Genomic DNA, 24,422 nt, shown 5'->3' with positions numbered 1-24,422 from the left:
GGAAGTCTTGCTAAAACGTACTCTATCTACAACTCATGATACATTATGTGATGGTCAGTGGGAAGAATGCTCCTTACACTTGTGGTCATTGGGAAGAATTACCCCTTACAGATAGCTAAAAAGATCAATGGTGTCATTAGAAACTTATCTGAGAGGCAGAAATTGGTCAGCAAACTCCTAGCAACCTCAGGAGGAACCCTTGCTATAGACAAATCAATTTCAACCTTTTAGATTGAAGCTGTTGTATACAGTATGACTGCAGGTATGGATGTGATTAATGACTATATGGCAGTTCAGATGGTTCTTCTCTTAGATGTGGACATATGGTGACAAGTATGGGTCTCCATGGTATTCTTTCTATCTTTAAAAAAATAATAAAGCCAGTTTACAAAAGCTGTAGTGAATTTTTTTTTAGAAAAAAGCGTATAAGCTTACCATAGCAGCCAAATGAGTTTCCACTCAACTCTCAAATAGAAGGCATCTTATTTATTAAGGGCAACAGCTCCACTTTTGTTATGGGCTTCTTTGCTTCTGCTTTCCTACAGCAATGAACTAGCTGGCTGTACATATATTGATTGTCCCAGAGAGTGGAGAATGGAGAACCTGAGTTCTGAGCCTCTGCCCCGTAGACAAGAAGGAGACATCCTTTATGCAGTCACACAGTTACCGGGTTTCCCCAAGAACGTAGAGGGTGAAAAAAGTGAACCTGCAGGTAAGCCTTAAAATACTGCAAATTTTTTTTTTTTAATTATATTATTGTCCATCTGACGTGTATCATATACACTATGTTACCAAAAGTATAGGGATACCTGCATTTACACGCGCATGAACGTTAATGGCATCCCAGTCTTAGTCCGTAGGGTTCAATATTGAGTTGGCCCACCCTTTGTAGCTATAACAGCTTCAACTCTTCTGGGAAGGCTGTCCTCAAGGTTTAGGAATGTGTCTATGGGAATGTTTGACCATTCTTCCAGAAGCGCATTTATGAGGTCATGCACTGATGTTGGACGGGAAGGCCTGCCTCGCAGTCTCCACTCTAATTCATCCCAAAGGTGTTCTATTGGGTTGAGGTCAGGACTTTGTTCAGGCCAGTCAAGTTCCTTCACCCCAAACTCGCTCATCCATGTCTTTATGGACCTTGCTTTGTGCACATTAAAGTTGTAAAGTCTCAAGGTTTTTCACCTAATGCATTCTATACATTAAGGTGTAAAACCTTTGGTGCTGCATCTGTCCCCCAGATCCCACTTAGTCTTAGCTGGACCTGATCGTTCAGCGACAAGCAAGAGCCCAGCGGCTCCAGCCGCTGTCTCAGGTCCTCATTGGATAGATTGATAGCAGCAGGAGCCATTGGATCCCGCCGCTGCCAATCAGATCCAGTGACACGGGAGCGGAGGATGTGGCCAAGTCCCGCTGTCTGTGTCAATGGATGCAGCAGCGGTACTCATGAGCACGCACGCACGGGTGCCCCCATGGAAAGCATCTCCCTGTGGGTGCACCCGATGAAGAGGAGGAGCCAGGAGCACCATGGGGGCACCCCAGGAGGATCGGGGGCTGCTCTGTGCAAAATCTTTGCACAGAGCAGGTAAGTATAACATGTTTGTTATTTTGCACAAAAAAAAAAAAAACGAACCTTTACAATCACTTTAACGTTCATGTGTGTGTAAAGGCAGGCGTCCCAATACTTTTGGTAATATAGTGTATATCCACACATACAGTGCCTTGAAAAAGTATTCATACCCCTTGAAATTTGGGGGGATACAGCAAACATGTGGAAGAAGGTGCTCTGGTCAGATGAGACAAAAATATTACTTTTTAGCCTAAAAGCAAAACACTATGATTTAGATCAAAGCATATTCATGTGTTAGAATGGCCCAATTAGGCTCGGTTCACACAGGGGCGGCTTCAAAGTTGCCCGACTCTGAAGTCGCCCTGTGCAGAGCGACCTCAGCCTGGCTTGCAAATTACTTCTCTAATAGAAGTCAATGCAAGTCCCCCCCAAAGTAGTGCAGGAACCTTTTACTAAGTCGGAGCGACTTGAGTTGCTCCGATTAGAACGGTTCCATTGCACTAATGGAGCGCAACTTGTCAGGCGGCTAAGTCGCCTGACAAGTTGCCCCAGTGTGAACCGGGACTCAAAGTCCAGACCTAAATCCAATTTAGAATCTGTGGCAAGACTTGAAAATTGCTGTTCACAGACACTCTCCATCCAATCGGACAGAGCTTGAGCTATTTTGCAACGAAGAATGGGCAAAAATGTCCTTCTCTAGATGTGCAAATCTGGTAGAGACATCCCCAAAAAGACTTCCAGCTGTATTTGCAGAGAAATGTGGTTCTACAAAGTGATGACTCAGGGGGGCTGAATACAAATGCACGCCACACTTTTCACATATTTATTTGTATAAAAATTTGAAAACCATTCATCATTTTCCTTCCACTTCACTATTATGTGCCACTTTGTGTTGGTCTATCACAAAAAAAATCCTAATAAAATACATTTACATTTTTGGTTGTAACATGACAAAATGTGGAAGATTTCAATGGGTATGAATACTTTTTCAAAGCACTGTATGGTGGATATACACTATACTACCAAAAGTATTGGGACACCTGCCTTTACACGCACTTGAACTTTAATGGCATCCCTGTCTTAGTCCGTAGGGTTTAGTATTGAGTTTTTTCAATATTTCAAGGGGTATAAATACTTTTTTCAAAGCACTGTACAACTGTGTTCAGAAAAATGCTGCCAAACCTAATCATTTTGTATTTTTTTTTTTTTTTTTAAGTTATGACAAAATAGAAAAAAACATTTTTAGAAGATAACTTTTCTTCTATTTAGGTTATAAAACCTAAAGTGTCACTAAACGCACAGCATAATACATTTTCAGTGAGTTTCTATGCTGAGCATTTCCTCCCTATCACATCTGAGCAGCCCATGTGACTAAAGAGTCACACATGTGGGTGTGTCCACAGTGGTAAATGACAGCCCACTCCCTCCCGCCTTCATGCCCACTAACCAGATACCACAATAGGGGCTGTATATTACATGTAGATTAATGGAGGCTGTAACGGATTAACTGGCACCCCGACTGGGTACCTCCATTGACGGATTCTCCTAGTGCTTCCCAAGGGCTCCAAGCACTCCACCAGACACCATAAGCACCTCAGACTCCACGAACTGCCGCAGCTTGGTTGGGGTCTCGCCGCCTCCTACCCACCCTGGACCTACGACAAGGCTCCAGGTTCCAGTGGGTGAACCTCTCTTTCACCGGAGAGTGAAGCAGGAACCGGAACAAGCTCTTACAAGAGCTTAGTGATTATTCAAGGGAGTATGAAGAGCATAGCAATCCCTTGTTGCAGATTACCCCAAACATGAGTCGAGACTTCATGAAGGGGTAAAAACAAACTCTTTATTGAACAGTCACACATAATTTATATACAGCATGGACAACCCCCTCCTGATCAAATTACCATACGCAGGTCAGGGGTTGCCTGATCACATTATTATATTCAGATGAAATTGTGTATAGAATTAACCTGAACTAATTATCTAGCCATCTGAACAGAAGCAATGTGAGTTAATTAACATTTCTAAGGAACAACAACCACAAACCGTATTCTAATTCCACTCAGCAACTCAGCAGATGACAATGATTTAATCAACCTGAGCCAATTAACTTGCAGACGGCCGTCCTTGAGCTCATGCAATACAATACACATTATCCAACAGATGGGTAAATCCGCATATTCAATGATGTCTGGAAGACAGGTGGTTGAGCTGATGATATTAGCATCTGTCACAAGAAGAACATCTACGCATAGCTTTGATTATTCAGGAGTTACAGACTTCATGGCAACAGGCCATAGGTCTTACAGTGTAAAGTGGGACCAAATCTTCATACCTCTTGAGAGATATTGTTGATTACTATTACCCTCCTTTGCAGGCAAAACTCAGATTTTGTCACATAGCTCCCCCTTAGTTCCATGGGACGGCATACCCGCCTAGACACTAATGGGTCGGCTTGGGGGTGTCTGGGTAGTAGAGTCTATTTCTCCAGTTCTGTCTGCCTGGATAACCCATAATAAGTTTATCTTAAGACAGACAGAAACAATCGATCAATGGGATACAGGCACTTACCAATAACAAACCCCACCCCATCTCACTATCTAGTGTCTATGAGACACTCCTGCAATATTCTAGCAATCTGAAAAGTCAAACCATTCACCTTCATACATTTCCTGAGAGATATTGCTGACAAACATTACTGCCCCACTTGAAGCAATCCAAACCATTAAGTATCTGTCTTTCACTCCCAGTGACGGTGTGTATCGTCACAGAGGCTTCACCTCCCTCTTATTCTAAGACATATTATTATATTATATTATTCTAAGACACAAGCTGGAGCGGCAGGACACAGCCTGTGACTGGCAGAAATCCGGCCACACCATGTTATTGCCAAAATAATAAAGAATTGCTTTCAAATAAATATTTGTATGAATACTTAATACAGTTTATTGATATTTTTTTATTCTGTATCCCAAAAGCTACTTTTTTTTTTTGACTTTTTATTAAATTTTTTTTTAATGTATACAAAACACACACAAATAAAAAAGAAGAAAAGAAAAACAAGTCTGATACAACAAAGTGGGTGATGGAAATGAACAACCACCAATTATTAAAGCGGAGTTCCACCCACATTTCACACTTGGCTCCATGCAGATCTTGTTTGCAGGCTAAAAACGTTTTGGCAGTTTTTTTTTTTTTTTTTTTCGGTCGATTTACCTTATTTTAATGCCATATCTGTCCTCTTCCTGTGTACCTCGCCACAGCGAGGTACGTCATTTCTGCGAGCGCATTGACTCCTGGGAGATGAGTATCATCAATCCCAGAAATCAATGTGCTTCCCTGGCCACTTGTTTTACTTCCCAGTTCCTTGATTGATAGAAGTTTCCATAGCAACGGGGAGGGAACTTCCTCCTATGCCGCCATCGCTATGGAAACCCAGCCAACATGCAGTGGGGCACGACTCCATTGCACTGCACATGCGCAAGATCGGCTACCCAGCATGCACCAAAACCCGGAACATAGACCCAAAGGGCGTCACATGACCACAGTCTAAATGGCCGCGCTGTACAGAAGAAGAGAAAAAATACGTTTTCAATGCAGATCAAAAACAAACCAGGGGACACTTTTGAATATATCTAACGGTAAACAAACGGGCGGTGACTATACAAGGGGTAGTTTTATCCTAAAAAAACAAAACAGAGCTCTGCTTTAAGCTTTTTGAATATCCCTGCTATATGAGACACAAATCAGTAAGATCAGTCAGATCTCAAAACAGTAACAGCAGGTTGTTCATACAGAGAAGGAAAAACGTTCAAGCAGACCCCACCCACCTATAACAAAAATATATACATAGTGTCAGTATTACAAAGCATAGGAAATTAAAACATTAGAAAAGTAACAAAACCGTGTTACAGCTCATTCTCATAATCAAGTAACCAATGTAGTTTATTGCTTTAAACATTGCTCATTAAGATCCTCATGCCATGATACTCAGAAAGTAAATAAAATACCTGGGTATTAATTGGATCCCCAGAAATACCACCTTTATTATGGAACCAACTAACACTGCAGTAGTATAAGGGAAACCAGGGAAAACGGGCGGAACCCGGCACCGCCATCCAAGAACCCCTGAGCCTAGATAACCGATTAGGATTACCTCTCCATTTATATACTTGCTGTTCTCTCAGTAGGGTAAAATTAACTTGTAGTCTCCAGTCTTCAAACGTGGGGGGAGTTTAAAGACAACCAACTTTTGGCTATAGTTTTACGAGCTGTAAACGGTAATCGTAACACTGGTATTCTAACCTTATGTAAAAATTGTTTCTCGTGTATATTCCCCAGCAAGCAGATCGCAGGTGAAAGTCCCAGTTGTATGTGATATACTTTATTAACTGTGTCTACAATCGCTCGCCAGTGCCAAACCAGCTTGGGGCATCTCCAAAGCATGTGCAAAAGTTGAGCTGCATGCCCCTGACATTTTGGGCAGTCTGGGGTAGTTCTACAGCCCCATTATTAACAATTTAAGGGGAGTGCGATGTACCCTATGATAAATAATTGGGTGAGTCTCTGCGTTGGAGATAGGGATATTTGGGTCACTTGTTCTAGCATAGTAAGCCAGGGTTTATGTGATACAAGGTCGGTGTTAGGCGCCCTAGGCAAGACCAGCTTGCACACAAACCCCCCTCAGAACTCCTGCATAACACTAAACTGATGAACTGTAGGGGCTTTGCGTATGTGCGCCCATGAAACAACGTCATCAGTTTAGTGTTATGCAGGGGTTCTAATGCTAGAATTATTGCTCTCACTCCGGCATGCGCGGTGATACATAACATGTGTAGGGCAATCGCAGGGGCCAAAGCGCATGCAGTTTTGTAAATATATGTGTGTGTAGGGGAGAGCTAACATTTTTTCTCTTTATGTGTCTCTTTAAATGTTTAAAGCTTTTTTAAATATTTTTATGTATTTATTACATTACACTTTTATTGCTATCACATAGGGGAGCAATAGCCCCCTATGTTATAGCATATAGGTGACAGGTACTCTTTATTAGACATTCAGGGTCTAATCGATGTCTCCTTTATACTCTGCTACAGGTGAAGGAACACAGATGGTGTTCCATCAGCTGCTTCCCCGAGCACAGCTCCTGTGGAATGGTAGCGCCGGTCCAGTAAGTGACGCCCTACATGTCACTTACTGGTATTTGCTCAGGAAGGAGGCTCAGTGAACAGATTTCTGTGGAGCTCGTCCTGTCCTTCCCGGCCACTTGTATCACTTCCACATTAAAAGCCGATAGTTGGCTTTACTGAAGTACACACACATTCCTGGCCGATACAGAGGCCCTAGCTGCGCCCTAGGCGGCTGCCTACTGTTAGTGTTGGCCCTGATCTGATATCTTGCCCAGATCGCACTCCTATCCGTTACATCCTAGAAGGATTAGGCTCCAAAGGCTTTTTATTTTATCTTGTTTTTTAAATATATGACCAGCAGCAGAGGACTAGAATCTTCTCCTGAGTATGTTTCCCTGCAGACAGGCTTGGAAATAGCTGGGTCATGTGACAGCTGTATATCTATTAGGAAAAAGGTACTTTTTTCCCCTTTTTTTCTTTTTTTTATTAAAATATATATATTTTTTTTATTAAAATCATTTCAGTGGCATCATTCATATACAAAAATAGAAGGGGCAGTGTCAATTGGCAATGTAAATTAAACTGTGTGTGCTTAGTATCACTATAAGGAAAGTAAGGTCCCAGGCATGGTAATCAAAATATGGAATTGAGAAGGGAGGGCTTAGAGACAGTGTTGCTGGTGTCTTTGTCTTCTATGTAGGCATAACCTTCAACATTACATTAAGACCCCGTTCAGACAGGGGCGACGCAACTTGCTGGGGCGACCTGTGAAGTCAATGCAAGTCACCTCCAGGTCGCCCCAAAGTAGTACAGGACCCTTTTTCTAAGTCGGAGCGACTTGTGTCACTCCTATTAGAACGGGTCCTGTACTATTCAATGGTGAGCGACCCACCGCGACTTGTCAGGCGACCAAGTCGCCTGACAAGTTGCGCTAGTGTGAATGGGGTCTTATTTTCTCTGCAGAATAATATTATAATAATAAAGAAAAAAAAAAAAAAAACATACCACAGATCTTATACTAGCGAACTTCATCCCATAACACACTATAAAGAATGACTGTACTCATACCGAGGGTCAGGAAATTTTACTGAAACTTTTCTCCAATGCCAACATAACGCACGCTGTCAATCTGTCGGTCAATTTGTGTTTCTGTGCTGGTATCTATGTCTATGCTGTAGGAATAGTTATAGGATTTAGCATTACTGGCCATACGTTCAGTATATATTCCATGTAAAAATGTATTTTTTTTAAATAATTGAAATCATGACTGATATGATGGTGACAAATATCTTTTTCCGGCTCTTAGGCTATAATCATTCCGACTTAGTAGAGATTGCAGAACATTTCTTAAAAGAGAGAATTCAAGAAGGGGATAAAGATGCAACTTTCCTGCTTGGTCAACTTTATTTTGAAGAGGTAGGACAATCATTTGTTATCTCAGAATATATAAGGGCACACCATGATTTTAGTAAACTGTTTAGGAATAATGCACAGGCTTGCAGTGGGTCCAATTTTTACAGGTTACCTACAATGTAGACTGAGAATCATTGTGAGATAAATTAGATATGGGTCTTGGGATGGGTTGGAGTTTAGTACTGTTATGAATCAGTTCAGAACCATACATTGATGTCCTGTTCTATAAAATGCAGAGGCTGCAATGTAGAATGCTGTACAAAAAGTTATCTCATGGCAGCAGTAATAAGCAGTCTCGGGTAACTTGGTAGTGTTATCTAGCAATCTTCTCTTATTTTGTAATCACTCATGGTTTAGAAGGGTTTTATTGCATGACCAAGCCCATAATAGTCTCTTATAGTATGGTAGTAATTTCTTACGTGACATTCTGCTATACCAATTATTTCTGTCTTTAAAGTAACAGTCTGCTTATATCATGCAGCGGTCTTTTAGAAACACACAGTGGGGCTCGGGAGCGAGCATGTATGAGTGCCCTCATAGCAAGTGGCTTGCTATGGGGGCACTCGGTGGCTCTGAGAATCCCCAAATGGTGCCTGCATCTGACTGAATGCAGCTGCTGTTCAATAATTTTCCACCCAGCTCCTTTGATTTTTCAATTGAAGGTTGTCGGGCAAAATGTTGTCAACAGGGCAACCCACTGCTCAAACTTTGTCCTGTTCGTTGAGAGCTGGCTACCGGTGTAATAAGGTTCAAATGTGGTTGGTAGTTCATGGGCTTTTGGGTTAGATATGAGTCTATAGAAACAGTGTGTTGAAGGTCTGAAACAATAGCTACTAGGAACATTGTCCTTCATTTAAACTGATTTCCATTTATTTTTCACAGGGGTGGTATGAAGATGCACTACTGCAGTTTCATAAAGTCAAAGATGATGACTACCAAGCTTTGTATCAGGTTGGGGTGATGTATTACGATGGTCTAGGAATTCAAGAAGATCAGGTGTGTATTGACAACTTTATAGAGAGCCTGTCACCAGATCATTCATTCCAACAATCTTACCGAAAGATATATGCATTTAAACCTATCTTCACACGTGGTGGATCTGTCTGAGAGCTCAATCCCTGTGGAAACCAGGTTATAAAATGTTAGATCCCCTACAAGGCTCCCCTGACCCTATGCACCCAGGCAAGGCGTTACTTAATCTCGGCATCTCAAAACACAAGTTCAAACTAAGGACACATTTTGACAGCTTCAAAGCAATCATCTATAGCGAATTTTGTCCAACTCACATTCGATGAACAACTTGACTTCATTGGGTTCTAATGAAAAATTTACAGCAAAACATTCAGATACTATGACTAAAGCCTCGTACACACGCAACGAATTTCTGCCCACTGGTCGTCCGTCTTTTGTCCAGAGTGGTGTCTGTTGGTTGGAATGTGCCTAGACTGCACACGAATTTTCCCGCACGACAGAATTCTACTTCAGAAGTGATGTCATGTGTTGGTTTGCTTTCTTTGTGTTCTTTCATCTCTGAGCATGCCTAGTCTTGCTCATGAGATTTTTCCCCATCGAAATCTGTACTAATGAGACGAAAATCGGACGTGTTTTGACGGAGGACAAAAATTTTAATGCCTGCACACCAGGATTTTGTCAGCCGAAAAGTCAGAGTTGGCTGTTGAAAGCACCATACTAACAAGCCGAAAATCGGCAGATCGGTCGTCGGACTAAATTTCCCGGCCGAATTTCTTATTGTGTGTACGGGGCTTTAGTTTAAGAAAACCTGGGACCTTGCACTACTTACCAGCACACGTTAACCGCTGCCTGATAAACCTGTGACTTCTGACTACTATAGTCTTAAGGCCCGTACACACGATAAGAAAATCGGAAGAGAAATTTCGTCCGACGACGATCTGCCAATTTTCAGATTGTTAGTATAGTGCTTTCGACAGTCGATTTTCGGACGACAAAATCTGGATGTGCAGGCTATAAGATTTTTATAGTACGTCAACACAACGTCTGATTTTCGCTTAATTAGTACAGTTTTCATCTGAAAAAAATCTTAAGAGCAAGACTAGGCATGCTCAGAAACGAAAGAACACATACAAAGCAATCCAACACATGACATCACTTCTGAAGTAGAATTCTGTCGTACGGGAAAATTTCATATGAAAATAACCTCTTCACTTTACACATCAGACTAGCATGCCACAAAAAACAAACGACAGATCGATTGATAATCTGATTGTGTGTACGGGGCTTAAGGCAGCCTTTTTCAACCAGGGTGCTGTGGCATTTGGGTTCTTCAAGGGTTTCTTGGCAAAATTCCTTAAAAGTTTCCCCAAATTGGCCAAAAAATTGTCAACAAGCCAGTGACTGGATCAAACCTGTCATTTTATTACAAAAGGCCACAGCTTTTGTGAAGATGTCCAAAAGTCTGAGCCTTGCTGCTGGGTACTGTCATCTTGGATAGAATATCAGCTCTAACAAACTCAAGGCTGTCACTCAAGTCACACTCCCCTTTGCTCCTTCTCCAGCAGGCTATGTAGGTCTGGGAGGGGAGGGGTGGAGCAGCTGGGCCAGCATAGAGAGTAATTAGACACTTCCAAAAGAATAGAGGGCTTTGAAGTTTGCTAGCAAGTTCAAAGGCACATTGCAAGTGAATATAAAATGGTTTATGAAAAGGAAAAAAATGCTGAAAATAAGCATTTAAAATACTTGATTTTTTTTTTTTTTTGCTTTAAGTTGGTTACAGAGTCTCTATATTAGTTATAATAATAGCAGATTAAAATGACAATTCCTGGAATTCTGTGATTGGTAAGCTCTTGTGCAAGTTTAGGGTCGGCATTTGCTGATCAGCAGGTGAAACTAAAACATGGCTTTATTTTACAGGGGTAAAAATAATGCACAATGACTTGTCAGTCGCTTTTTTTTTTTATATCATTAAAGCCCTGGTGGTCAACCTGTGGCTCTTTGGCGCTTACTTTGTGGCCCCCACAGACAGTAGTTGTTGTTTCTCTTAGCAAGGTACTTACTAAAGCTAGTGAAGAAAAATACTTCTAGTAGTCAACTTGATTGAATGTTTTTTTTTAATACTGTCTTTTTTTTTTCATGTAATGTCCTTTCTTTTCCTCTTTTTTCTTTTTTTCTAAACTTTTATAAAGGATCTTGCTGAGGGAAATATCAAGTGTGGCACATTATTTTAAGAGGGCTGTAGGGAGCACAAATGTGGAAGTATTTATTTTGTAAAGGGGCTGTGATCTCTAGCAGCCTCTTGTCATTTCGATCTAGGACTATCTCTTATAGCATGTCCCCAATCTCCAACATCTATAGTCTGTTCACAGTCTCGGACCATCTCCTGCTGCATTGTCTGCAGTCTATCAGCTTTCTGTATCATTGTACTCACTATATATTTTGCATGGCCCTTTGCGGATACCAGGGGAAGCACTTGAGGACCTCTGTATAAAGAGAGTTGACAACCGCTATGTTAAAGTGGATCTTCACTGCATCTGAGCACCACAAACCAAAAACACAATTTTGAATTAATTTTTAATATTCAAAGAAAATTCCCCATCCATCCATGCCTCCATGATTTACTTTTTTGAGAAATCACTTTGAAAAACACTCCCCTAGCATTTCTGGCTGTGGCCACCTTGAGTAAGGGCAAATGATTCATGTAGCATTTACTCCCTGGAATCCATCTGCCCTTAGCTCAAGCATGCAGGCAGGAGAGTGTGCTTAGCTGAGAAAACCCCTCCTCCTCTCCTGAAGACTGCTGGAATGTATGACATCATTTGTCTGGACAAGAAACCTGGAACTACCTAAAGAAATGTAAAAATTTTAAAAACAAGTAAATATGATACACTTTCCTAATTAATTTACTAATACTAGCAGCATGAGGATTAAAAATAATCATTGTGGATTGGGAGAGTGAAGTTCCAATTTAAAGTCAAATAACTCACTAGGGACAACACTGCCATCTACTGGATGTGTGTGCCATTTAATTGTGCTGCATAAATATACACCATGTGAGATTAGAAATATGAATAATATTAATCCCTTGGCGCCGGCCGCACGCACGCATGCATGCAAATATGCAGCCTCTCAGCCGGTAGGCCTTGGCAGCCTAGTGGCTGCATATTTGTGTGACTTGGGACAAATAAAGCTGCACCCCTGGCACAGTTACCGGCGACTAACGAAAAGTTCCCGATCACTGCTTGCGAACAGGAGCTTTCTGATCATGTGACCGACATGACAGCCAATCACGGCGGTCACATGAACCTAAACCTCTCAAAGGGCCGGGAGGCGTGGGCTGCTGGCACAAAGAGGTTAAAGTTATATAAGTTCACTTTTGGGAACATGTTACATGTTCCCAATGCTATAGCTGCTGCCTGATTCCCCCTCCCTCCGAGACAGCAGTACAGAGAGAAATGAGAAATGAATGAACTACAAGTCCCAACACCCTTTGCGGATGTCGGCTTGTAGTTCTTAATGAACTACCACGGTTCTGTGGAGCGCTTTGATAATTCATTGATTCATCCTGTCAGGATATCAGCATACCCGTATGGGATGTACGGGCACAGAGATACACTGACAGGTCTGCAGGAGATCTGCTGATCGCTGGTGCAATGCTTTACAGGTCCAAAAACATTAAATAAATAAATGCACATTTTTCACCTGCAAAAAAGGTACATTTATTTTTTTTAAAGTGAACGTATCCTTTAACCACTTGCTTACTGGGCACATATACCCCCTTCCTGCCCAGGCCAATTTTCAGCTTTCAGTGCTGTCACGCTTTGAATGACAATTGCGCGGTTATGCTACACTGTACCCATATGACTTTTTTTTTTTTTTTTTTTTTTTACACAAATAGAGCTTTCGTTTGGTGGTGTTTGATCACCACTGGGTGATAAGCTGTGATAAGCTGACAACTGATCATGTGGTAAAGGACCGTGATCAGCCCTTTACTCTGATCTGTGATTAGCCGAGTCCCAAGGACTCGGCGATCACAGAGCATGCTGCCTGCGGGCCTCAGAGGGCGTGTGAGAACTGTAGGACGTCCAGGTACATCCTCCTGGCATTTAAGGGCCCGTAGCCGTCTTTTAGGTGTAGTGCGGGTGCAAAGTGGTTAACTCACATGTGCCCACAGACCGCTACTGCCCACAAGGTGTTCACACACTAAGTGCCGGTTCACACTATTGCGATGCAGGAACACTGCGAATATACTGCATGCTCCCACTTCGCATCCACAGCACAGGCAGTTCACACTGCCATATGTGATACGCTGGGGGTGTCAATTCAAAGTTACCGACACCCCCAGATCAGATCGCATATCGCAGTGCGATCTGACAGTTCGCATAGAAATCGGATCGCACTGATGTGAACCACCATGCGATCCGATTCTGCTGCGGACCAAAAAAGGGTCCAGTGCGTGTTCACTGCGATTGCGGTGCAAATTCAGCCATACAAACTGTATGGCTGAACTCGCACCGCACAGACATCGCATGTGATTTTAGGAGCAGTACGCTCGGAATCATATGCAATGTCTGATCGCAATAGTGTGAACCGGCACTTATAGCACTCCCAATTATACCAAACTGTAGTCAGCTTAAAAGTAGAAATCAATAGATATTGAAGTGTTACTATACCCAGGACCCTGCATTCACTATATAAGGTCTCCCACCAGACACAGAACAAGGAAATGCAATTATTTTAGTAAATATAAACTGATAAATACCTTTTCTCATCAGCAGTACATAGCAGTCTTGTGACTTCTATCAGTGTCTGGTAAAGCTTGTAGGAGTTTTTATTCTCCTCTGACTGTCTTATGAGGCTGCAGGACCCCTGACCCTCTGTCTGGGCAGTGCTGATTGGCTCTGTGCTGATCACTTGCTCCCTCCAAAAAAAAAAAAATAAATAAACTCTCTAGCATCACACACCAAACTGAGCATTTATTAGCAGTAGTATTGGGAACAGTATAAAAGGGGAGGATCAGAGAACACGGGATCAAACAGCCTTTTTACACAATGCGGTGGATTAACCCCTTAGGTACCACAGTGAGCATAACAATCATGATTTACTGCATATACAGACTGATTTTACTGTTGTGGGTTTAGAAAGGTTTAGGCCATCTCCAGCTAAAAGTAGGGAAAAGTTAAGACCTCTACAGTAGGGATCTCTACAGGGTGCAAGAGAGCCAGCCACCCACCACAGGGTGCCAGACAGCCAGCCACTCACCACAGAGTGCCATCCAGCCACCCACCACAGGGTGCCTGCCACCCACCACAGGGTGCAAGACAGCCAGCCACCCACCACAGAGTGCCAGCCACTCACCACAGGGTGCAAGACAGCCAGCCATCCATCCACCACAGAGTGCCAACCACCAACCATAGGGTGCCAGACAGCCAGCCACCCACCACAGAGTGACAGCCACCCACCATAGGGTGCCAGCCAGCCAGCCATCCATCCACCACAGAGTGCCAGCCAACAACCATAGGGTGTCAGCCAGCCAGCCAGCCACCCACCATAGGGTGTCAGCCAGCCAGCCACCCACCACAGGGTGCCAGCAAGCCAGCCATTAAAATTAACATGTTCAGTACCAGATTTGTGTCAAAAATGGTCTTTATTTCTCAAAACTTTAAATGTAAAAAATATCGACCCATATTGGCCGATACCGATACGTTGTGACCAAAATATCGGTATCGGCCCTGAAAAAAACATATCGGTCTATCCCTACTCTACAGTATAAGGTTTCTCTTTTTTTTATACTATTGTCTATATCCCCACTGGAGAGATTTCCCTTAGTTTTCTGTTCTGACACCTGTAACGTAAAAAGGAAGTGAGGTAAATCTCTCCAGTAAGGACAAAGCCAGCTATAAAAAACATGTGAAGGTCCTAACCCTTTCCTACCCATGTTGGGGAAATCATTACACTTCATGTCAGTCACCCATTACAGATAGCAGTAACTTGCCAGAGTTTCTCCCCCTTCCCCACTCTACAAAACTAAAAGAAAAAGGTCTTAGTAGGAAATGAAATGTATGTCTGAATCTAAGTACCGTAATAAGTGATTATTTCCTCTTGTCCAGGGAAAAGGAGTGGAGTACATGAAAAGAGTTATCAACTCAAACAGCTTGCAAGCAGAACACCTGAAATACGCAGCTGCATACAATCTGGGACTGGCGTGTTTTGAAGGCTGTGGGATCCGTCACTCTGATGAAGAAGCAGAGAGGTAGTCATTTTTCCTGAAATTATTGAATACCAGCCAGGCCACACGTGTCATGTCTGCTTCCTTTTACTCTAGGTGGTGGCTTCTGGCTGCTGACAATGGGAATCCTAAAGCCAGTGTGAAGGCTCAGAGTACACTAGGAATGTATTATTCACGACCTCAAAGCATGAATCTGAAAAAGGTGATTTGTTTTGTATCATATTGAACCTACTGATCGACTAATGTCCAATCGCCCTGTCAGATTTTTGCCACTTGATTAGCACCACTGGCTGTAGCTGACAGTGCTAATTCGTGTATTCGGACAGCAGGGAAGTCTACCTACCAGAGACGGCTCTTTAATTAGGCGTTCGCTTAAGACCTCGCGCTCACAGTGGTCTTGTGGCTGCCTAATTTGCCTGACTGAGAAAGGGGAGAGCCCGCCATCGGGAAGAATGATGGAGCTGCCTGTGGATGTGCCGGACCAAACTCCTCATGCTGGGACTCTTCACTAACACCAGCTGGACTGCCTCCCCCTCTCATCTCTATCACGGGCTGTACGGAGGGGGAACCAGGGTGAGTCATTGCCCCTTGGGTCGCTGTAATGCCCGTAAATAGGGCCACACCAGCGATGACAGTGGAGAAAACTATCTCACTGGTTGGTCCAGAGACCAATAGGCTGCCGGGTTGACTAATAGGTGAAGCCCCGTCCTGCCCCCCCCCCCCCCCCCATGTGTGTTGTGGTTTCATCCCAGCAATGCAGAGGCTGCTCAGGCTGCCAGTAGTGACGGTGGTCTGATGAGTTCAGGGACTGGGGTTAGTCCAATGACAGAAAGGATCCTGCACACTGACATATGACCGCTCAGTCCATCGCCCAGCCCCTGTATGCAAACAACTCCTATTCCATGTTACCGCACCGACTTCTGGAGCCCGCACACACCCGGAGACATCACAGGTTATCTCAAATCACAGTCAGGAGTGCAGGACAAAACGCCTCCTTCTGTCTCCTCTCTTTCCCACCCCCTCCTCCCCCTCCCCTTTCCCTCTTTCCCACTCTTGTATCTCACCTCTTTCTTTCTCCCACCCCTCTCCCCTCCTCTCTGTCTCCCCCGGTCTCCCACCCTTCTCCTCTCTCATACCCCTCTCTCCCTCCTCCTCCCCATTGCTCTCTCCCCCCTCCCCTCTCTCCCTCCTCCCCTACCTCCCCTCTCTCCCACCCCTTCCCCACATTTTTTCCTCCTTCCCTCTTTCTCTCCTCTTTTATGACCCCCTCTTTCTTTCTTAGCAGAGAAGAGGGACAGTGGAAGGTAGGCTGAGTTGCTACCCCCTGGGCCAAAAGTTGCCAGTCAACCCCTGCACTGGGATCATAGGATATGTGTAGAGGCTGCACATGCGAGATCATCCCTGGTCCTGCATCCTCCAATGTCTGTCCCTAAAACACATGACATTTTTCCCATCAGTCAGTGGGGCCTCATGTCTAAGTTTTGCCTAAGGCCTTACAAAGAAGGGATCGACCGATATTGTTTTTTCATTGCCGATAACGATATTTTGGTCATCGCGTATCGGCCGATATTTTCGTACATTTAAAAAAAGTTTATTTTTTTTACTTGACAGGTACTCTTGTGGAGGGATCTGGGGGTCTAAAAGACCCCAAACCCCTCCTCTGCACTTAAAAGCATTCAAAGCGCCAAGTTTGGCTGTTTTGAATGCTGTCATTTTTTTTTAATCTGGCGCCAGTATCTGGAAATGATGTCACCGGAGTGATGCCTGCAGCCAGAGGCATCACCCTGGTACCGGCGTGCATAGCTGATGGTCGGCTGTCTTGTAATGACAACCGATGCAGCTGAGAAGCTGCTCGGCTGTCATTACAAGAAGCGGTAGGGGACGTCTTGCCCAGGTCTCCCCACCCACCAAGAGACCCAGGCAACCAGCCTGCATGGCCACCAAAGACCCGGGCAAGCCGCGGGAGGGGGGGGGGGTGTCCCCTCCCACTTCTTGTAATGACAGCCGAGCAGCTTCTCTGCCGCATCGGTTGTCATTACAAGACAGCCGACCGTCAGCTATGCACGCCGATACCAGGGTGATGCCTCTAGCTGCAGGCATCACTCCGGTACATGCACTTTCCGAAATACCGGCCACCTTGGTCAGAGCCAAATGCGCCTTTGATCGGGTCTTCGGTGGCCGTGCAGGCTGGTTGCCCAGGTCTCCCGGTGGGAGGGGAGACCCGAGCAAGCTGCGGGGGGGGGGCAAGGTCCCCTCTAGCTTTTTGTAATGACAGCTTCTCAGCTGCATCGGTTGTCATTACAAGACAGCCGACCATCAGCTATGCAAGCCGGTACCGGGGTGATGCCTCTAGCTGCAGGCATCACTCCGGTACATGCACTTTCCGAAATATCGGTAATATCGGCCACCTTGGTCAGAGCCGAATGCGCCTTTGATCGGGTCTTCAGTTGCCGTGCAGGCTGGTTGCCCGGGTCTCCCGGTGGGAGGGGAGACCCAGGCAAGCTGCGGAAGGTGGCGGGAGGGGGGGGGTGAACGTCCACTCCCACTTTTTGTAATGACAGCCGAGCAGCTTCTCAGCTGCATCGGTTGTCATTACAAGACAGCCGACCGTCAGCTATGCACGCCGGTACCAGTGTAATGCCTGTAGCTGCAGGCATCACTCCAGTACATGCACTTTCCGAAATATCGGTAATATCGGCCACCTTGGTGGCCGATTCCGATATATCGGGGAAAGTGTATATTGGCCATCAATATATCGGCTTTGCCAATAATCGGTCGATCCCTATTACAAAGCCTTGAGCCGCCCCTGCTACCTACCATCAGAATACAATAGCACAGCAGGAGGAAACCCCTATATTTCATCTATGGGCTGCCTTACTACATAGTGGAAAAAGGCATTTTATCAGGTTTGATATCAAGGAAATATAGAGGAGTTCTCTCTGTAATATACTTTACCATGCACCAGACTATTCTGTGCACTGCATCTTCCCAGGACTACTGAAACGGCTATAACATATTACCGAACTATGATTGTTATAATCAGAATCTAATCCATTAGTCAAATAAGATATTTTGTTATATTTCAAAAATTGCTATAGGGATCCCTGTTTTTATGCTGTAATAAAATTATAGAAATCTATAGGCAAGAACTGTAAATTAGTTATATCCATTAGTGCCAGTTTCTACCTTAACAATTTTCATTTCAACATACTGTAGAATCTGACATGATGTTTAGCATTTTCTATCTCGCAGTCACATTTTGATCTAAAAATGAGTGTCTTAGAACTGTGAGCTCTTTGTTCTGTATGAAGTATCTCAAGTCTTAGGTCTAGCAGTCCTTTAGTTTTCTGTGTGTTTTTTTTCTGTTCTTAAATCCCCTGGCCTTAGGCACATATTATCATCCATTACGCATGTGGACACTTTCACAGAAAAAAGAAATGACACTAATATTTCTAAACAGAATGCTACAATCCTGTGATGAACAGCCACTTACTATGAAATGACCATAAAATTCAATAGTAATGGTTCATTATCTATGCTGCTGCTTCATAATGTAATACAGTGATAAGATGCATGTGACTACTCCGCTTCTTTGGTCATATTGCTGCACATTGTTACACTGCTGTTTGTATGTTTTGGTAAGCCTAAATGAAATTTTTTTTTTCATTATTTTAAAGTATAATTTCTATTCCAAATGTGCTAATTATACATACCTTTTATATCTTTCCTTTACCACAGGTCACACCTTTTGATCTATATCTAATCAATGACACTTGCAAACTATCTGCAAGTGTATTTTACACAGGAGTGACTGCACTTTGATAGATTCTCCTGCTAAATACAGTTGTGCTCATAAGTTTACACACCCTGGCAGAATTTATGATTTCTTGGCAATTTTTCAGAGAATATGAATGATAACACAAAAACTTTTCTTTCACTCATGGTTAGTGTTTGGCTGAAGTCATTTATTATCAATCAACTGTGTTTACTCTTTTTATATCATAATGACAACAGAAACTACCCAAATGACCCTGATCAAAAGTTTACACAGCCTGGTGATTTTGGCCTGATAACATGCACACAAGTTGACACAAAGGGGTTTGAATGGCTATCAAAGGTAACCATACTTCGGGGGGTCCACCTGGCTCCGACTCGGCTGGAGAAGGAACTGATGAGTCCCGACCACACTAAACTTATCTCTCGATACTATGGGTTGCTTCTTGGTGATGGGGGAGGGAAAGTGGAGGCATTGCAGGCGAAGTGGCATGCAGATCTGCCCCAGTTATAAATGGTGGATTGGGAAGATATTCTCAGTGCTCAGTTCCATGGGCTGATAGCTGCGGGGGATAGGGTTATCCAATTGAACTACCTACACAGAATTTATTACACCCCTTATCGCTTGTATGTGATGGGGAGGCTTCCCTCCCCATCGTGTCCTCGCTGCCAGGGGGATAGGGGGGACTTCTTTCATATGGTTTGGTCGTGTCCAGTGATTCAGTCTTTTTGGAAAGGGGTGTGTACTTTTATAGAAGAAAAATTGGCACTTCCGAACATCTGTTCCCCTGATTGATGCCTTCTAGGTAATCTGGAGGAGGAGGGTCTTCGGGAGTCCCAGAGAACCCTGTTGTGTATTCTCTTTTTCTATGCAAAAAAACTGATTGCTCTAAGATGGAAACAGGACACGCCGCCTACGGTTGTCGCCTGGGTGGAATTGGTTAATAACGCCCTCCCCATGTATAAGCTTACCTATTTGGCTCAGGGTTGCCCAAAAAAATTTCACAAGATATGGTCCTCCTGGATGGACTCGGTATTGGGGTCATGAGGGGTTTAGGCCCTTGGGGTTCTGGACTGGGTATGGGGGGAGTCTCCATTGGTCCCGGTTCTGTTGTGTTTTCTCTCCTCTCCTGGGGATTTTCCTCTTGATCCCGTTTATTCTTGCGGGGGCTGTACCAGCAGACTTGCTCTATGTTTAAGGCTGGTCGGATAGTACCTATGTTTTTGCTGAAGTTTACTTGCAAAAGTTTTTTATTTTGTAAGACATATGTAGATTAATAACCTACAATCTCAGGAAATATTGCATAAGAAAGGTATACAATGTGTCATATACAGAGCCCTCTCGGAAAGGGACTTTGTAATGATAACAATGGCAACAATGCAATACGAGATAGGCATGGTTACTAAAACAGTATTACTAAAACGTCTGAGGATCAGAACAGAATCCCAGCCCGCAAGCAAAGCACAGAAAAATATAACCGTGGACCTCCATGTAAGTTACAAATGCCCTCTGTAAACCAGGAAGGGGAACCCCCCCCCCCCCTGAATCTTATGAACTGGGGTTGCATATAATCACCCTCTGAAGATATAGGTCCTGAGAGAGGTAGATACCCTATAAGCCACAAGAAAGGAGGAAGTATGGAATATCCGAAAGGAAGAAAAGGAAAGGAAAAGAAGGAAAGAACACAAGAAGAGAAAGGGGATAGGAGAAAGGATGGAGATGCTGGAGTGGATGCAAGAAGGGATCGGGTGGAGAAAATACAAAACACAGACAATTAGGATGAGGGAGGTGAGATGTACAGACGCCAGGGTTCCCATACTGCTTCAAATTCCGCTTGCTTGTCACGGAAGATGCTGACCATCTTCTCCTGGGTCATGATCCAAGAGATTTTGCGTTTGGTCGCCCCCATTGAGACCGAGGGGGACTTCCAAGCCCGAGCCAAGGTAAGCTTCCCCCCCCAACAACATGAAATGCATGAGCTTCAAACTGGTTCTGGGCCCTTTTACACCAGAGCCAAGAAGCAGTGCTACTTCCGGGGTCCTGGGAGCCGGAAGCCCGGTAACTTTGCGGATCAGACTAAACAATTTATTCCAAAAACTACGGATACGCGGGCATTCCCACCAAATATGGAGCAAGGAACCCTGATGTCCGCACTCGCGAAAGCAAAGAGGATCAGTCCCCGGGTACATTCTGGCTAGACGGGTGGGAACAAGGTACCAACTCGTAATAATCTTAACATTAGCTTCAACTAGAGATATATTCAAGATACCTTTAAAAGCCCTCCGGAAAATGGAGTTCCAGGTGTCCGGTTCCCACGATAGCTCCAGATCCCTTTCCCAGGAAAGGGCGTAACCGGGCTTGTCAGGTGAGTCGATCAAAGCCCTGTAAATCAACGAAATACCTCCCCTCTGGACTTGAGCTTGTGCACACCAGCATTCATATGAAGTGGCCCGGGGTTCAACATCTGAACCTGCGACCATAGATGATAGGAAATGTCTAATCTGGTGCAACCTAAATTTTTCTGAGGAAGGCATATCAAGCTTACTCGTACAGTGTGCGACTGACAAGGGGCCCTGAGGTGAGAGGAAGTGTCCTATCCTGAATAGTCCCTTGTTGGTCCACCATCGAAAAGCCCTTATGTTTAGTCCCGGAACAAAGTCCGGATTGTTAAAAATATGTGTCAGGGGTTTGTGAGCCGAGATAAGTGTAGGATGTGTATATAGTCTATCGCACAGCGCTAATGAGTGAGAGAGGGAAGGTGCCAATACAGGAGGTCTCCTACTTGGAGGAGCCCAAACCAAGTAATCTATGGTGTGATTAGGGACCGATTGTCGTTCCATATCAACCCAATCCGGTCTGCCCCCCATAGCATATACCACCGAGAATTGTGCCAGTTGGGCTGCCTGGTAGTATCTCCAAAGCAGGGGGACCCCTAGGCCCCCCTGTAAGCGGCTTCTGAAGAGGACCCTCCGCGGGAGTCGGGGACCTCTGGTGCCCCAAATAAACTGAACCATCTTGGATTGAAGACTCTGCAATTTCCCTTTAGTTACCTGTATCGGGAGTGATCTAAAAAGGTACAATATCCTGGGGAGAAGGTTCATTTTAACAGAATGAACTCTTCCCAACCAGGAAATGTTCCCTCTGGCCCAAAGTTCCATATCGGTAGACAATTTAGCGAACAGAGGCGGGTAGTTGGCTTGGTACAAAGAGGAGATGGAGGCGGTCAAATTGACCCCCAGGTACGGGATAGAGGTGGTGGCCCAGGAGAACGGAAAATTTTCCCGGAGGGTCTGCAACATTGATTGCGGGAGACTGACGTTCAAGGCTATTGACTTAGAGAGATTTACCTGGAGGCCTGAGATTTTCCCAAACTCATCCAACAGTCTGAGAAGATTGGGACTAGTAATGAGCGGTCTCGAGAGGAAAAGAAGAAGGTCATCAGCGAACAATGCGCACTTGTGTTCTCTACCCCCGCACAAAATCCCTTTAATATCAGGATGGCTTCTGATTGCTATAGCCAGCGTTTCGATGGCCACCGCAAAAATGAGGGGGGACAGTGGACAGCCCTGTCTGGTCCCCCTGTGTATCGGAAACGCGTCCGAATAGTGGCCCTGCAGTTTCACGTGCGCAATAGGAGAAGAGTAGAGGGCTCTTAAGGTGTTTAGGAAAGAGGGGCCAAAACCCCACCTGCTCAAGACATCAAACACATATGGCCATTCAACCGTGTCAAAGGCCTTCTGGAGGTCCAAGGAAAGGAGGAAACCCTGTTGGGGTCTCCCTCCATCCCAGGGGGCCCCCAGAAGAGAAATGATGTCCACAGCCCTTCGGATCTGGTCAGGTCCCTGCCTCCCCGGCATGAACCCCACCTGATCTTTGTGAATATAGCGGCCTATAAAATCCGCCAACCTATTGGCCAATATTTTCGTCATAATTTTTAAATCGTTATTAATCAGTGAGATTGGTCTATAATTTTTAACGTCAGAAGTATCCTTGCCCGGCTTCGGGATAACCGAAATGTATGCGGTATTGGCCGAAGCCTCTAATTGCTGTCCCTGCCTAAGGGAATTAAAAAAACGCGCCAAATGCGGGGCAAGCACTGGACCAAACGCTTTATAATAACCCGAGGAAAACCCATCAGGCCCGGGGGCCGAACCTTTTTTCAAATGCTTAATTACCTCTAAGATTTCTAGCTCCGAGATGGGGGATTCCATGGATTTCATATGAGCCTCGGAAATACTAGGTAATGCCAGGCCATCCAGGAAGGCCGTCCTGCCCTGGATGGTCGCTCCCTCACTAGGAGTGTACAACTGAGAGTAGAATTTGTAAAAAGCGGTCATAATTTTTTGTGGGTTCTGAGTCATGGATCCATCCGAAGTCTTAATTTTGGGAAAAGCATAGGATCTGGGCCTGGGGGAAAGTTTAGCAGCTAGCCGGGGTCCTATTTTGTCGGTTTGGTAATAGAACTGTGCAGAGGACCAACGTAAACTTTTCTCTGCCCGGGTGGTAAGAGCCATGTTCAGGGCCAGACGACCCGCTTCCAAACACTGTCGCGACGCTAGAGTTGGTTTTTTCTTATGTGCCCTAGACACTTCCCGGAATTCCTTCTCCAGTTTAGCTATATCAATTTGATTTTCCCGCTTAAGTTTCGCCGCCAGCTGGATAAGCTTACCCCGCATGACAGCCTTATGAGCAGCCCACACGGTTTCTGGTGAGACCCCGCTTTGAGCGTTCAAATGAAAGTATTCAGTAATGTCTTTTTCCAGCATATTGCAGAGAGAGGGATTACTGAGCAAAGATTCGTTCAGACGCCACCTGCGCACCCCATCCCGTGATCTAGGGGACAGGAGGTCCAAGATGACCACGGAGTGATCCGAAAGAGGTGATTCCCTAATATTCGCTTTAATGGCCAGAGGGACCTCAGCCGATGACAAGAAAATGTGGTCAATCCTGGCAAATGTGCCATGAGGGGCAGAGAAATGTGTGTATTCCCTGGAGGAAGGGTTGAGTTCCCGCCATATGTCTATCAGACCCAGTGAGTTAAGTTGCTTAGCGATGGTGAGACCACGTTTGGGTGGCCCCAAGACCCTAGGGCGCCTAGGGCTGGACTTGTCCAACATCTTATCCAATGACGTGTTGGAGTCACCCCCAACTATCAAGGTACCCGTTAAATACGGTTCAAGCTTCGCCCACATTCTGGTGAAAAACCTAGCCTGTCCCTGATTGGGGGCATAGTAGGACACAAACGTGTAGGAAATCCCCTCCATTGTCCCTGACACCAGAATGTATCTCCCTTCCGGGTCTCTAACTTCTGATGTGGGGGAGAAGCCCAAGTGTTTAGAAAAG

General features: G+C 44.6%; 1 protein-coding gene across 1 annotated transcript in view; it reads left to right on the top strand.

The window, feature by feature from the left end:
• The window catches only part of LRP2BP (LRP2 binding protein), a 48,885-nt gene that overhangs the window by 4,934 nt on the left and 19,529 nt on the right, over positions 1-24,422 (top strand). The window contains exons 2-6 of the mRNA XM_082258982.1: positions 585-712; positions 7,997-8,106; positions 8,986-9,099; positions 15,186-15,328; positions 15,401-15,506. Coding sequence (XP_082115108.1) covers positions 585-712; positions 7,997-8,106; positions 8,986-9,099; positions 15,186-15,328; positions 15,401-15,506 — 601 coding nt within the window. The remainder of the gene's footprint in view (positions 1-584; positions 713-7,996; positions 8,107-8,985; positions 9,100-15,185; positions 15,329-15,400; positions 15,507-24,422) is intronic.

This window comes from Pelophylax lessonae (assembly GCF_965119305.1).
Source record: "Pelophylax lessonae genome assembly, chromosome: 1".
Lineage (NCBI taxonomy): Eukaryota > Metazoa > Chordata > Amphibia > Anura > Ranidae > Pelophylax > Pelophylax lessonae.
The sequence above is the reverse complement of the archived record's forward strand: the minus strand, read 5'-3'. Positions and strand labels throughout refer to the sequence as shown.